The sequence below is a fragment of the Thunnus maccoyii genome, chromosome 9 (assembly GCF_910596095.1).
Source record: "Thunnus maccoyii chromosome 9, fThuMac1.1, whole genome shotgun sequence".
NCBI lineage: Eukaryota > Metazoa > Chordata > Actinopteri > Scombriformes > Scombridae > Thunnus > Thunnus maccoyii.
The window spans coordinates 30,280,050-30,295,610 of NC_056541.1; the positions used below are offsets into that span (position 1 = coordinate 30,280,050).

The window sequence follows — 15,561 nt, forward strand, 5'->3', positions numbered from 1 at the left end:
GGATAGCTGGAATGGCTGGACAGGGAGCTGACGCTATTGTGTTACACATCATGCTGGGATGCTATGTAAAAGCACACACGGTGGCATTATGCCGGTTTTGTTCAGTGAAAAAAAAAGATAAAAGCGAAGGTGGCTTAGTGACGGATCTCCTTTACAGCTATAATGCGTTATATCTGTATAAAAAAGTGAGAATATATGAGATGAGAGTATAAAACCGCTTCTGTAAAACTGCAATGAACACCCCACCGGTCGGCAAGACCCACGTATATGTATTAACAGTAACGTTAGTTAGCCAAATGACTAACACTATATTGGCTAACGTGCCAGACAAAAGACACTAGCGTTAGCGTTAATATTACTTATCATAAGCAAAACGATTATGTTTGTTGGCTTGGTGCCGATGAGCCGAACACTTTTTTGACCTGTTCGCTTCCTTTGATAAAGTCGTGATTATTTCTTCGCGGTTCCAGGCTATTTTTGGGTGGGTGAGCCCTGCATGCCTTGCAGTAGAGGAGAGTCGTCTTCTTCATTTATTCGACACCAAGCCAGTCTATTTTCATTTTCTCAATAGTTGAAGCCGCAACTTTCTTTGCCGTCTTATTCGTCTTTATTTTGCTTGCTGGCGGTGGTGTTGGTGACGGCCCAGGACTTAGGTTGCTTTCATCGGGTGGAGCAGTTAGAGTTTTTGTAAGGAGGTAGCGGTCCATCCTGGCAGCGAACTTCACTGCAGGTGCAGCAGGAGAGCAACACCTCTGTCAGGTATCGTAGTGCGTAGTGTGAACAACAGCGCTGTTTGTGTTTGTGTGTTGAAATTGAAATTAAATTAATTAGATGAAAATAAAATGATGGCATCATGTAGAATTAGGATATTGACCTAAACTGGTAAAGATAAAATTATTTTTTTCGAATTTTTGGGGGCAATTTCTGCCCCTCGATCACGGTTTTTAGGTTTTTCTTGGGGCATTTTTGCCCTTGCCCCCCGCTAATTTCCGACGCTGGTAGCGTGTAGAGGAAACCTCCTCTGTCTCCACTGATAGTATTCCAGGAAGATTCACACTGTGTGGACCCTGCAGACACGTGAGGCAGATTGTATTATCCATACAGTCTGAAAGATGTGGTGCCTTGCTTTTTCTTGATTGAACTTACAGTTTATTTGATCCTTTATTTGTGAAGTGGAAAACTCCTAAAACCTTGAAAAACAAACACTTCTCAAAAAAACTTGGATGAACAGCATCTAAGTATATATCTTTCTTGGAGATTTAAAACTCAACAACAAAAACAACTGACATATATAGGGTATTGAAACATGAGACTGTTGTCAGTGTTTAATGTTACACTGACTGCATACCTCCAGAGAGTGGTGGGGTTCCAACATCATGTGCCTATTTAATTGACACTCACACCTCACACACTCAGTCTTGATGACTTGACCTGCTCCATCTGACTGCCAACATGAAATTCTCTTACCCTGCTTCTTCTCTAAAAGATTATTCTATCATTCCTGCTTTACACATTCCATACTATATCTCCATCACTGCAAATATCAATCTTAACCAGCCTCTAAAGAGAGATCATTTAACTTGTTTTCTGTGCACAACACAGTGTTTCAAGAATCCCCTTGAATGAAAAAAAATCAAATGAAATCTGAAATGATTATGTTAATATGGTCAACAGTGATCTGCCTTATTGTGTTTTGTTTCCTCATTAGTGAGTAAGTCTAAAGCCCACAACATCATTAAAGAGTATATATCTCACCACACTGAACTATCAAGACAAAGCCAAAAGATGCCGTCTTACCTGCTCTTTGATCTCCTGCAGCTTGTTGCTCTGTTCGCGGATGTCATGAAGGAGCTGCAGTGCTTTGTCATCCTCCTGCGACACTTCCATCCGAGCTTGTTCCAAACTGCGCTTCAGACTCTGAAACCAACACATACGTACTTACAGTCAGTTGATAGTTCATTACACACACCCAGCTAAAACTAATGCCGTCTAATACAACAGCCCTCCAATACATGTTACATTTATGAAAGTTATGATGTGCAGTTTTTGTTGAAACTGTTTTGAAGAGGTGCGGCTTCCACTTCATATCCATTTTGGAAGTTGTAGTTGATGATGACACACCTTCCCACTCATTTGAATGAGAAAGTGTGCTCAAACTTTTGACTGGTACTGTATGTACACAGACATGTAAAAAAAAAAACAACAAAAAAAAACAAAACGCATGCACACACACACACACACACACACACACACACACACACACACGGATATTTGGATCAAGTGAAACAGTCCATGTAGTGTCCACTGTAGTAACTACAGGGCTACTCACACTGCATTCTGTGATGTAGGTTGCCAGGTCCTGTTCCAGGATGGTCCTCTGGGTCTCTGAGGCCTTCAACTCTATGTCTTTCTGCTGCAGCACTGACTCAAGGTCAGACATCTTCCTCTGGACGAGTGAGATCTCCTGCTCAACCTGGAGAAAAGAAAATAGTATGGATCTAACATTTCTCTGACAGTTTAGTGTCATTTAATGAATCTCTAGGGCCTGTGGATGCCAGCAGATACTTTTTTACAGCGTCCCTTGAGAACATAGCTGTGTGGAGGATATGTTCTTGTCTGAACAACAATATTAGTAACGATACACTTGTAATGTCTGTGTGTGTGCATGTGAGTGAGTGAGTGAGTGAGTGTACAAGACTGTTCTTGTTTGGTGGCACGTCATTGGACCAGTGGACCAATTAGATGTGCCATTATAGCATTACAGGGCCTGAGGAGCATTGAAAACCAGAGAAACAGCAGGGCTGGCAGCACAGTCACAGATACACAGTCACAGCACTTAGTGTATGACACCACTAACACACAGTCAGAATGCAGACACATGTTCACAACAACACAGTGTCACAGAATCAGGCTGCAGCCAGTTAAAGCTATGGGTCAACACTGTATTGGACTTAAGAGTCACTGGACACTCCTCAAAAAGATATGCCATTTCTAACACATTTAAGAGACAGATTAAAAGATGTGACATATAAGTTAATTTCACATTACATTACGTGTACATTTCCAATTATTACTGTATTCACAAATTCAGTAGATTTCTGTTGATTTTTGCATTTCTATATGATCCAATGCACTGCTACTTCTATCTTCATCTTTCTTGCTTGAGCATATGGAGATAATGTTAAGGCTGCATTGGACAATTTCATGTCACGCTGAGATGTAGGTTTTAAATCACACAGACTTTATCACCTAAAAATCGTATAACAACAGGCCAGTTAAGTTTGCTCTTGTTAGATCTAAATTTATATTTTAAGTCTATATTTCCCTAAATGGATTCACTAAATAGAGTTACTTCACTGTCAATACATTCAAAGTTGGGAAGTTTTCACATGCATCAATGCAAACTGCTGGCTGTACTGAACCACATTCTAAATTTTACAAAGACAAAATAAATCGTCAATACTGAATGTTCCAATGTGAATACAAGTCAGCAGAGGTGTCAGCAAATCCACCAAAAGATTATCTTTACCACAGAGGATGAACACATCTAACTGCAAAATCACATGGTAAACAGAGGTTGCTTGGCAATACGGACACTGGAATGACATTATTGAACAAAATGGATAATGACTGCATGTTTTCTTTTTGATCACTTATGAAAATGATGAATATTTTTTGTAAAAAGGTAAAGTAGTCTATGAAACATTAAACTATGATTTGATATTCACTAATGGTGCATGCTCTCCATAACAGGGCATTAAACCATATCTCACATATTGCTAATGTGTTGTGCTGATTCACAAATAATGTTAATTAATTATTTAATTACTTTTTTTAAGTGTTCAATCATTTAGATCAACCTAGCTTGATCATATATCTTTTTAAGCATCTAACTACCACAAGGCTGAAGTTGGCATCCGATTCACCGCCTCCGATTGGAATTTCCCAGTCCACCTTAAAATTGGCATAACGCCTGTAGATGGCGTTGTTCGGTCATTTTCGAGCTAATTCATGAGGTGAATAAGTAACAAATAGTGGGGAAATGAAATGAGGATGATTAGTAGACTGAAATTGTCCTAAATTTTGATCATTTTAACTGTAGCATATTTTTCTTTTTGCCCTTACTCATGGTAAACTGCTTTTCAGTCTTATTGCTATCTCTGCCTATTTGCTGTGGGCTTAACTGCTCAGTATTAAAAAGTCTAAACAAACTAATACTCCAGTATGACAAGAAATGTCAAAGGGTATCATAATCTTGAGTTTTATTCATGTTTACTTATTTTTTCTTAATTATCTCAAACCCTTTACTCTATTTGAGAAAATAGGGCAAAAAAAGGTGATTTCACTGCTTTTTTTCCCCATCCAGACCACATACTTAGATCAGAAACCACTATACTTAGACCTGTCAAACCTGGACTAAATTATCATGGAGACTCCAGAGAATCAATAAAACACAGTTTCAGATTTGTGAAACCTTTATTCTATTTGTGAAAATGTAAAAAAGGGCGATTTCACTGATTTTCTCCCATCCAGACCACATTAGAACAGGTCCACATCAGAAACCACTATACTTAGACCTGTCAAACCTGGACTAAATTATCACAGAGACTCCAGAGAATCAATAAAACACAGTTTCTGATTTGTGAAACCTTTACTTTATTTGTGAAAATGCAAAAAAGGGCAATTTCACTGATTTTCTTTAATCCAGACCACATTAGACCAGGTCCAGATCAGAAACCACTATACTTAGACCTGTCAAACCTGGACTAGATTATCATGGAGAACCCAGAGAATCAATAAAACACAGTTTCTGATTCGTGAAACCTTTGCTCTTTTTGTGAACATGCAAAAAACAGCGATTTCACTCCTTTTTTGGCATCCAAACCACATTAGACCAGGTCCAGATCTCACTGCTTCTGGCAATGTTAGTCTCCTCACTTTTGCCAAAGCCTGTGCTGTGGCCTGTGTTAGAAGTACCATAATTCAGCCATTAGTGTTCTTGCTCTTCATACATACATACATACATACATATATATATATATATATATGTATATGTAGACATTTTTATAAAGAGCTTTCTTTCAATACTTTGTTACAGTTATCAACATTTGATTGACTGTCCACTAACATTTTCCATCATTTCAGACCCTGCTTTTCTCCTCCTGCTTACCAGTTGTCCTTATTGTGTTCCTACTTTTTCCATTCACCTGACCTTGCACCTGCCTGCAGTCATGATCCTCATTACCTCATTATCCAAAGAGTTTATACTGTAGACCTGCACAGTACCCTAGTCATTTGCCACAGTGTGTATCATGTCTACGCTAGTTTTTTTTTTTGCTTTTTCCTGCCTGGCTTGACTTAACTGCCTTATTTTTATTGCTTTGTGAAGCACTTTGTAACATTTGTTTTTAAAGTTCTATATAAACAAATAAATAAATTATTATTATTATTATTATTATTATTATTATTAACCTTTTACCTGTTTAACCTGTTGGTGTCCTGTGTTGTGCCTGGTGACAAAGTAAATTCTTTTCATAATGATCCTGCTTTTTGAGTCTGTGAGTGTGCCTTTGGGTCAAAAGTAGTATTTCTCAGTTTCCCATACCCTTACCGTCACTATTGCTTGAAAGTACTTCTACAACTTTTGGTTGCATTCCTAATATAACTAATACTATTACTAATGTTTCAAGTACCTATGGAGCCCTTTAACTACTGCTAAAACCTCTATATGTAACTCAATCTTTGTTTCTTCCTGATATCCTCTTGCTCCTTTCCAGACCAACTGTCGTTTGAATGTCCTACTTTTGTCTCAGTTTCCTTCAGTCTTACTGTCTGGCCCATTTACATTCTGTACATTTCTGTCTATCTAACTTACTTTTTTCCTTCCGTCTTTCTATCTCCTCCCTTCCATGTTCCTGCGTTTCTCATGGTCATATGCATAGCTTCCACCATGTTGTGGTGGAAAACTGCCTTCCCATGACGAATGTGCCAGTGAAAGTGCAAAGATAGCATTATGCCAATAAGAGACAGTTCCCAGGAAGTTAGCAAGAAGGCTAATATGTGATATAGCAATTTGGTTTTCTGTGTGAAATGATTAAAGGCCGTCGGGTCCATTTTTAGTGTGAGAAAAAGGTGGAAGATGCTGAGACAGTAATTTTTAAGATAAGCCACGCTTGTATTATCACCAAAGCGGCAAGGTCACTTATGAATCTCAGAAATAATGACCAGATGGTTGAATATAATTAAAAATGAGGTAGAGACTAGAAACTAAGCTCCGCGATAGGAGGAGTTATGAAAAGTATATAATATGAGGTTTTATGATTTTGCATCAGGTTTTTTCTTTGTCCTGGGACAAGGAGGCCTCGGTTTGCTCTGTATATTTTTATATGCACAGTAAACCTATTCACATTGAACTCTACCAGCTTCCAGTGTATTTTTTTAGTCTTTCCCTTCTAAAGTTTTGAGTTTAATACTAAGTTGTGGGTGACCTGAAGATTTATTGGCCCATTTGAAGATTTTTTCACAACAATGTCCCTATTGTTCTTTATCTGTCATTTTACTTTTCCCTTTATACTTCCCTTTTCCTTCTAATTTCTTTAATGTTTCCCACCAATTTTCTGTGCTTTTCCTGTTTACTTCTTTTTTGCTATTATTTCTCACTGCCTTTCCTTCACTCTTTATGTCCTTCCTTCTTCTCTCCCTCTTTCCCTCTGCCCCTCCTTTCCATCTATCCCTCACAATTTTATTGTTATATCCTTTCTGCTCCCTATAGAAAACACAGTGACAATACAGATTTAGTGGATCAGATTTATTTACAGTGTATGCCATGTACCAGGCACAACCAACCTGACCTGAAACCAAGTTTTTCTCCAGGCTGTTTTCAGAGATTGCAAGAAGGAGATAAACATCACTTCCTTTGTCCACTATTTTGCCTGCTACTGGGGCTGCTGTGTTGAAGTATTGTAGTGGGCGCTGTCTAGCCATTCTGCCACACCCATGCCCACCACCTGTACAGTATTACAGATTTTAAGACCTGTCATGTGTGTACAAAATTTTGTGAGTTTTCAAGCATGTCTAGTCCCTTAAAAACAGCTTCGTACATTGTGGCGAACAATGTGTTGACATGGCAACGACTTTTAATGAAAACTCAAAAGCTTCAGGTGTTATCATTGTCAAGGTCTTACACCTTGGCTGACCAAATTTTATGTGTTTCTGGCTAACCTACTAGTAGTAGTTAGCAAAAGAGTGGCGCTTAAGACTTCCTGTTGCCAGTAGGTGGCACTATGACTATGACTCAATATGAGCCTATCCTTGCCCTCAGACCAGAACATTTATCAAGCATGGGAAATTTGGAAAAGATCTGATCATGCAGAGTCAAGTTACAACACTTTGTTTGTTCATGGCGAAACATCGAAATTTGCCACGCCACCACAGCAAAGGCATCCAGTGAAAACTCACCATTTTCACAATATGGAATCATCAAAGACTTAAGGCTTTTCTATTCAAATTTCAGATGGATCTGTTCATCCTGCTTAGTACAGCTCATAAAAGTACGGAACATGTAACTTCCTGTCACCAGTAAGTGACGCTATGAGTATGTCTCAATATTGACACATAGATGTATTCAGGATGGGAACCTCATGAAGCATGAGAAATTTGGGGCACATTGGACAATGTATGTTGGATTTATAAGGGCTTCCTGTTTTATGGCGAAACATCAACATTGCTGCATTGCCACGGCAAGGGCGTTCAGCTAAAACTCAAGATTTTGATAATTTTTCATCACAAAGGTTTTTAGATGACATTGACAAAACTGTGTTTTGTGTTGGTGGGGTTAAATCTCTAGGAGGAGTTTATTAAAATACAATGCCTGGAAATGGCAAAATCTGCACAAAAATTGAAATTAAATTCAAAATGGCTGACTTCCTGGTGAATTAGGGTATGGCTCCAGCAGGCTTATTTCTGCGTCTGGACATGTTACATCTCTCCATGTTAATCTAGTCCAGATTTGACAGGTCTAAGTACAGTGGTTTTTGATGTGGACCTGGTCTAATGTGGTCTGGATGCGAAAAAAGGAGTATAATCGCCCTTTTTCCATTTTCACAAATAGAATAAAGGTTTCACAAATCTGAAACTGTGTTTTATTGATTCTCTGGAGAATCCATGATAATTTAGTCCAGGTTTGACAGGTCTAAGTACAGTGGTATTTGATGTGGACCTGGTCTAATGTGGTCTGGATTAGAGAAAATCAGTGAAATTGCCCTTTTTTGCATTTTCACAAATAAAATAAAGGTTTCATAAATCAGAAACTGTGTTTTATTGATTCTCTGGGTTCTCCATGATAATTTAGTCCAGGTTTGACAGGTCTAAGTATAGTGGTATTTGATGTGGACCTGGTCTATTGTGGTCTGGATTAGGGAAAATCAGTGAAATCGCCCTTTTTAAGGTGGACCGTAAAATTCCAATCAGAAGCTGTGAATCGGATGCCAACTTCAGCCTCGTCTAACAACCTCATAATAATATACCTCATAGTTTTCCCCATGTGTTAAAGTCCCATGTGTCTATTATACACCCCCCCCCCCCCCCCCCCCCCCCCCCTCCCCCCCCCAACACACACACACACACACACACACACATGATTCATTTTGCTCATTCTGGAAACAAACTCTTACCATGTGAAGAGTAATACCTGTGACATGTGTCCAGCAATTCTGGCTGTTTTATGTTTTCAAAGTGATGAGGTTTTTCCAAAGGGGATGGTCTTATCTAGATAGTTGAAGGATGTAGTCACTAATCTGTTGGAGAAAAGAGCGTGAGAGAGATATGAGGAGAGGATGGGAAATTGGGAATTGGGAGAGAAACATGACAGTAAACATTCTTTATGCACAACCCCTCTTGAGAACAGAAGGGCTTACTCAACACTATTATTGTAGCCTTATGATATGCTGCTGTGCCTGAATGCAGGCAGGCCTGCCGCTCTGCACTTCATCTAGTGCATTAGCCTATCAGTGCAGAGGGCGAGGGGATAAAAAGCGGCTGCGTCCCTCTCACTTCCTGGCCTTTCACTTCCTCCTCTGCTCTCCATTCGGGTAGGTACACGGCTGCATTGTCTGTAGCTCGTTGCTTTAGCCCTTGTTAGCCTGCGTATTAAACAGCTCGACTCTGTTTTTAGTGGTCCATGGTGGCTGAGGTGATTGCGATGAGCTCCATTGTTTCGCCATAAGCAAGTAAAGCCTTCAGGTATGAACTTGTGTCTTTAATTAGGTATAACAATAGCCTGTTAGCACAGGTGTTGAACACCTCACCTGTCCGTTTTTCATAGCGGATCCTGAACACATCACCGGCGCACCACAGATGCTCCAGTGAGCACAGAGCCTCCTCGTCTTTCTCCTCACTGGGAGGACGCTCGCTGTTCGGGACCTGTGGCTCAACTCTGGACAGTAAGATAAGTGCAGGAACACTGTTGCTTCGCCTTCCCTCGTTGTGCGGTGGCTGTTTTGCTTGGGACTGCCCTGTCGCCCTGCTACATAGACTATAGCTGCTTCGCCCGCTGCTCTCTGCTTCGCTTCCTACTTCGCTCGCTATCGTGACTGTTTTCTGCAAGTTACTGCTCGGCCCCCGGTCTTTGTCCCTGAGCGGCCGGCTCCAGCGGCAGTTGCCTAGTCGGGACTGTGTGTGGATGAGTGAGTGTTTGTGAGGACCGAGGGGGTGGATGAATGGTCATACAACACTAACTGGCTGTGCGTGGATGAGCGTGAGTGTGTGTGTAAGGGGGGTTGTATGGGATCAGGTAATTTTGTTTTCTTTGAGTGTTGTATATTTTTTTGGAATTAATTGGTTGGTCATTTATCATTTAGTTTGCATGTTAATTGAATGATTATGTCCATTTGATTTTGTATCTCTGGCCAGAGACCCTGTTTCTTTGCTTACTCTTGTTTGTTTGTTTTTTGGTTTTGTTACGTTACCAATTATGAAATAGTCTAATGATTTTTGTTTCCTATTTTCTATTTGAGTTTCAGCCCTAGGCTGTTAGTATTTTGTGTTAGGACATTTGTTATAATTCTTTTTACGATTTTTGTACTTGCATATTGTGTTACTGATTGTGTTCTCCCCCCTCCCTTTAGTTGCTGAGAGCCAACGGTGGTGGTGTCCTGGGTGGTGGTTTCCTTTCGTGTGTTGTGTGATCCTGGATTTTGGTTTTCTTTGCACTTCATCTTTTTTTTGCTGTGTGCCATGTACAAGTGGGGTGCTCCTTATTTAATTTGGACTTCCTTCCCCCAGTTTTCCCCTCACTACTGGTAAGCCTTAGCACTGGAGCAGGGTGTTAGCACTTTAGTTCTCTTTTGTCATTTTTAATGTATTGTGACCAACTAAATAAATTTGTTAAATATTTGTTAAACATTGAATCACATCTCCTGCCCTTTCTTGTATCACTTACCTGCATGTTTCTCCATTACCATTTATATTTATTTAAAATTCCCAGGGTGCCGTTGGTTTTTTCAAATTTCATAAGCTTAAATCTTTACCCATAATCGTATCAGCCACATTATGTAAAACACTTACCTTTTATAATATTTTATAGAGGACTATTTTTAGTCTGTCAATTGGAGTAATTTACCTTCCATATGTGCTGACACATTTTCAGAAATGCCACTGTGGAATTATGTATGTGAATGTTTCCTCATTAGATAAGTAAACGGATATCAAGCCCTCCGTCACGGTTGCTGTGTGCAAATCAAAACCAGACATTTCTGTTGATTACAAATGGCTAATCAAGCAAGTGTGCCCTTCATAAACACATTTCGAAACCACATTTTAATATTGGCTCTAACACCAAGAACAGCAAGCATGTAAACAACTAGCATCAAGCAATGCTCTGAATACTTGAGAAATTCACATAGCACATGGACCTAGTCATGCCACAGTGTGATGCTTTAGACATTAACACTTGTTCCTTTCATAACACAATCACACAGATGATTAGCAGATAAAGCATGTTCACAATGTAGGTATTTGGTGAGTGTGCTACAGGAGATCCATACTGAGCTGACCAAATACATGCTCATATTCTAGCTTAGCAGAGGCTATAAATAGCCTGCTCGTGTTCACACAACAGCCTCTTTTACCACCGCTGGATATATTTGGCAGCTTTTGTGATCAAGAAGCAGGCAGAAGAATGAGCGACAGAGGGAGAATGTCTATTAAAAGCATAGGCTCACCTCCCACTCTTCCCTACAGTAACATGCTCAACTCAAGCTCAAGGATCATGTGGACTGTAGTGGATTGCTGTGTTCTTATTGACTGATTTTTATATTGCCTGTTTCTGTTTTTGACTGTGCTAAATCAGTGCATGTGTACAGCCTTGTGACTAGCAGGATATAACCATCGTATTTCTGCCCAGAGGATCACAGGCAGTAGCATCTGTGTCAAAACAAAACTATGTGGACATTACAGATGAACGAGTCTCTGCTACTTTCTAATATTTCAAGGGTCATTTGGGGGCAGGTTGTTCAACAGCACCACAGGCCACACAGCATGTGCCCAAGCTGCATTAGAATACTGCCTGGTATTCCAGTATCACTGGCATGACATGATGCAGCAGCAGGTGGCTTGTAATGAGTGATGACATGAGCAGAGCGTCAGCTGAGGTGAGCTTTCTCTAGCACCTGCTGATGTTCAGGCAGTAAGCACATTACATCAATGACACACATCCCTGCTGTCTGGTTTGGATGATGTCAGAAATTTCCCATTTGTTTTTGGAAGCAGCAAGGTGGCCAGTTAGAGAAACCATTCAAACCTTGCAGGTGCGACCCCCCCATATATTCACAAATGCAATAAATGTTTTGACTGAGGGACCCAGGGCCTCATCTACCCCATGTTCATGTCTCCTGTAGGTTCTCAGAGCTCCAAACCTGCAAATGAATCTCATATCTACAGTATATGTGCTGAGACACTAACAACACTACATGATTTATTATTGTATACTTCTTAACAATATGGAGAACTTCCAAAACAGCGAGCCAGTGGTAAAGTTGGTGGTTACAGGGTGCCATCCTAGCATGAGGCACCAGATGGGACTCAGATCTGGATGTCTTCCTCCCAGACTCAAGTGCTAGCTGACTGCCCATAATGAGCTGAGCTAACAGACTGTGCAGCTGGGCTCCTCCTCTGCAATAATAAGCTCCCTGAAAGCAATTACTAATAACTATACTTTTAAAAGCTCATTACAACTACCGGAAAGATAGTTTGACCATTGAGCTGGCCCATTTGTGTTTGCTGAACATATCTAAATTCTTGTTAATGAAACTTAACATATGTATGTTCCGGACCAGACAATAATTCTTCATTTTTGCTTGGTTTCACAATCTGTGCAGGCAATATAATTACTGTACCTGCCATCAGGAATGTCCCACAAATATAGCTTGTTTATGAGAGCTCATCAACAACAGAATGGCAACATTCACAGAGGAACATTGGCTTCAAACTCAGTCGAGGAGCTCTTTTTCGTGGGTTGAATAATGTGTGCATGGGGGTGAGTCAGAGTTGTTGAAGAGGAGGAGAGTGGAGAGAGGTTGCATCCCAGTCATGGTGTTGCTCTACATTCAGTCTGCAGGGTGACCAGGGGCCAGTGCTACTGTATGGGCTGTAGGCAGCAGTGAATCACAGACCTGTTGGAACACTAGTGGCACAGATTCTTCTCTAAAAACAAGCTCACAGTCCTTCTCCTATATACTCCCCTCTAGTTTGATCTTTCAGCTCACCCTCTCCACATATACTAAGAGACATTTTATGCCTATTGTTATGACAACAACTAATTAGTAATACCACAGTCATGCAAGTAAGATTGAGTACTGCAGACTTCTGCCAGTGCAGCAGTTCTCTGATTTAAATGTGGTTTCCTTGCTCCATAGTTTCCAGCTAAACACCACAGGCTTTGAAGATTAAGGAGGTTAACCCAGGACAATCCGTTAATGCAACCTCTCTGAAGAATCTGAATTTAATACTACAACACCATACATTTTTGGAGGTGCATTATAGGCCTAGTGCACTTGCATTGGTTAGCACATTTGAGCATATGAACATCTGAATACATCTGGATACATTTTAATTGATTAAATTATTTTTTATGGCAGTTGGAAATCAAATTGTGCACAGTTTACACACAGGTATAAGTGCAGGCTGGTAGAGCTGCTACTGATATTGGAAAGTCTTATTCTTGTGTTTGCACACATTAGTCTGAAATAAGTACCATCTGTTTCATGAGCTATTTAAGGCAAGAATCCCCTGTTGCAGCACAATTTAAAAACTAGTATTGGAGATTGCACATCTAGACTAACAGTTCCCAATCCGTAGGTAGGTATGTTGTTATGTTTACATGTCCACTGGTACGTGCTGCAATAGAAGGAATCTAAACCCAGTCAACTAAAGCCAAGACCAGAATTATTTGTCAACCTTACAATGACAAGAAAGTTGCAAGATTATTGTCCTTCATAACAAGGTGGCCAAAATATGGCGGTAAAAAGACTTTCAGTTATCGCTGATGCTACCAATGCTACAGACCTGCCCCTGTGTGCTCAAGACAACATGACAATCTATAAAAGTATGCTGAGCACTTGGGAAAGCACTTCAAAAATCCAGTCCATCATTATATCACAAATCCAAATGACACAGAGGATCAGTGTGGGCTTCTGAAGGAGGCTTTTGGGAAAATGACACTTGAGGATACGAAGCAGTAGAGCTCTCGCTCATCACAGCTCACATTAGCATTGACAGATCTGTTCTGCAGAGAGTTTTTTTTTTTTTTTTTGACAACACACAGGTGTCTCTCATTCCCTCTGTGTCATCTACCACCAATTTGGACCATCCCCACAAAAAGGTAACCACGGATTAAAATAAACACCAACAGATGTGACTGCACCTGTCCAGTCCACCTGGCAAACTTTTAACCATTTTTGTATGGAATATAGCCCACAACATATAAATCTATCTGTAATACTCTCAATCTCTCCCACTGTCTCTTTCATTAATATTCTGTTTTGTTCCGCCTGAAAAGTCCTGTCAGTGCTGTAATTTGTGATTCAGCTGAATAAGTGCCAGAGAGAAGCAGCAAGCTTCCTTCACCTCTCCTCTACCTTTGGCAAAACCTGCTGTTACCATAGAGATACTTCCTCCAACCACAGTCTTCATCTTGTCATACTTTTTCCTACTGACTTTGTAATTTCAGCTTTCCTTCTGAGCTGAATCTCAACCCAAACTACTACTTTAAGCTTTCTGACTGAAAGCTTAAAGTGAAGAGGGATCATTTCGAAAATTCCTGCAAGACAGGCATCCAGATGAACTTTGTCTCAAAACTTCCTCAGTCTTGGTATAGATTAATCAAATGTCTGAAAAAGTATTAAGTGGTCTCATTATGACCACATACACACAGTGAGGAGTTCGAACGTCACCCCAGGGAGTGATAGCCATCTGTATGAGTGTATGCTACAGTAAGCACAGCAATGAAGAGAGACAGGCAATCAAAGACACAGCATTTCAGTGTCGTGACCAAGAATAGCACTCACTCCTGATAGACAAGATACAGCTACTGCAGGAGCTTAGTGCAACCCATGCTATCTCATCATAAATAAATCCTCAGCTGTAGTGTCATTCATTCAATCAATCATTGATTGAGAAAATAACAATGCACTGTGGCAGTTCCAAGCTGCAAAGCAAAGATTCGGTTTTCTTTCCCTGACCCAGTCATCCCCTTTAACCCTTTCCTTATCTTTGATAGGCGCACTAAGTAAAACAGTATAGCACTTACTCAGAGACTGCTACGGCTGACAGGTTTTCTGCGAAGCTCCTTAGACACGGCACCTCCTCGTCCAGTAAGCCCGTCCATGTGGGGTCTCCCTCGGAAGCCACCAGTCAGAATGAGAGCTTCGCTGGTTCATCAAATTCTGGGATGTCATCCTCACTGGGGAGAGAGTGGAGCCGAGGGGAGAAAGAGATGCGCTGTGGCAGGGCAGAAAGCTGTGAGGCAGCGAGAGCAGCTGGAGATTACTGCTTACAGAGAGACAGAGAGGAGGAGAGAGGGAGGGAGTGGAGGACTACAGAGACATTGCATTGTAGAGTAATGCAGCAGACTGGTGATCACATACTGTAGAGAGTGAGAGGAGGCTCTCTCTCTCACTTCTCTGTCACCGGCTCACCCTTACCACCCCCCAACTCTTTCTTGCTCTCCCTATGCTGCAGCAGCTGTCACTAATCACACTAATGTATGCAGCTTGACACACTGTGTTAACAGTCAGCTCCCGATAGTTACAAACAACTGTAGGTTGATGTTACTTCTTAAATTGTGCAGCTCATTAGTGACTAAATTCAATGACCCTACTTCACCTCCTTTTAATGAGCAGCAGCGCTGCAATCTAATAACTGGCAGAACAAGGATTTTATTACAGTAAAATTCTGCTTTAATCTGCAAGTAAACAAGAATGAGAGCAATTAAAAAGAGATGAAGTTTCTTACTTAAAGAAAGAAGTGCTAGCATTGAAGAAAAGGCTGGCATTGCAAGGTTCTTTA

General features: G+C 40.6%; 1 protein-coding gene and 1 long non-coding RNA gene across 12 annotated transcripts in view; one reads left to right on the plus strand and one right to left on the minus strand.

Moving 5' to 3' along the window:
• The window catches only part of LOC121903716 (citron Rho-interacting kinase), a 49,348-nt gene extending 34,027 nt beyond the window's left edge, over positions 1–15,321 (minus strand). For 5 of the 11 annotated variants that reach the window (XM_042421032.1, XM_042421030.1, XM_042421031.1 and 2 more), the window contains exons 1-4: positions 14,804–15,321; positions 8,690–8,795; positions 2,330–2,473; positions 1,798–1,917 (exon numbers count right to left, since the gene is read on the minus strand). In XM_042421032.1, coding sequence (XP_042276966.1) covers positions 1,798–1,917; positions 2,330–2,473; positions 8,690–8,698 — 273 coding nt within the window. In that variant the 5' untranslated portion in view covers positions 8,699–8,795; positions 14,804–15,321. The remainder of the gene's footprint in view (positions 1–1,797; positions 1,918–2,329; positions 2,474–8,689; positions 8,796–14,803) is intronic. The other 6 variants (XM_042421039.1, XM_042421037.1, XM_042421035.1 and 3 more) reach the window with 2 other exon arrangements.
• On the plus strand, positions 9,047–10,406 carry LOC121903720. The gene is made up of 3 exons (XR_006098087.1): positions 9,047–9,089; positions 9,173–9,240; positions 9,323–10,406. It is a non-coding gene; the product is annotated as an uncharacterized LOC121903720 (long non-coding RNA).
• Positions 15,322–15,561: the final 240 nt, after the last annotated feature.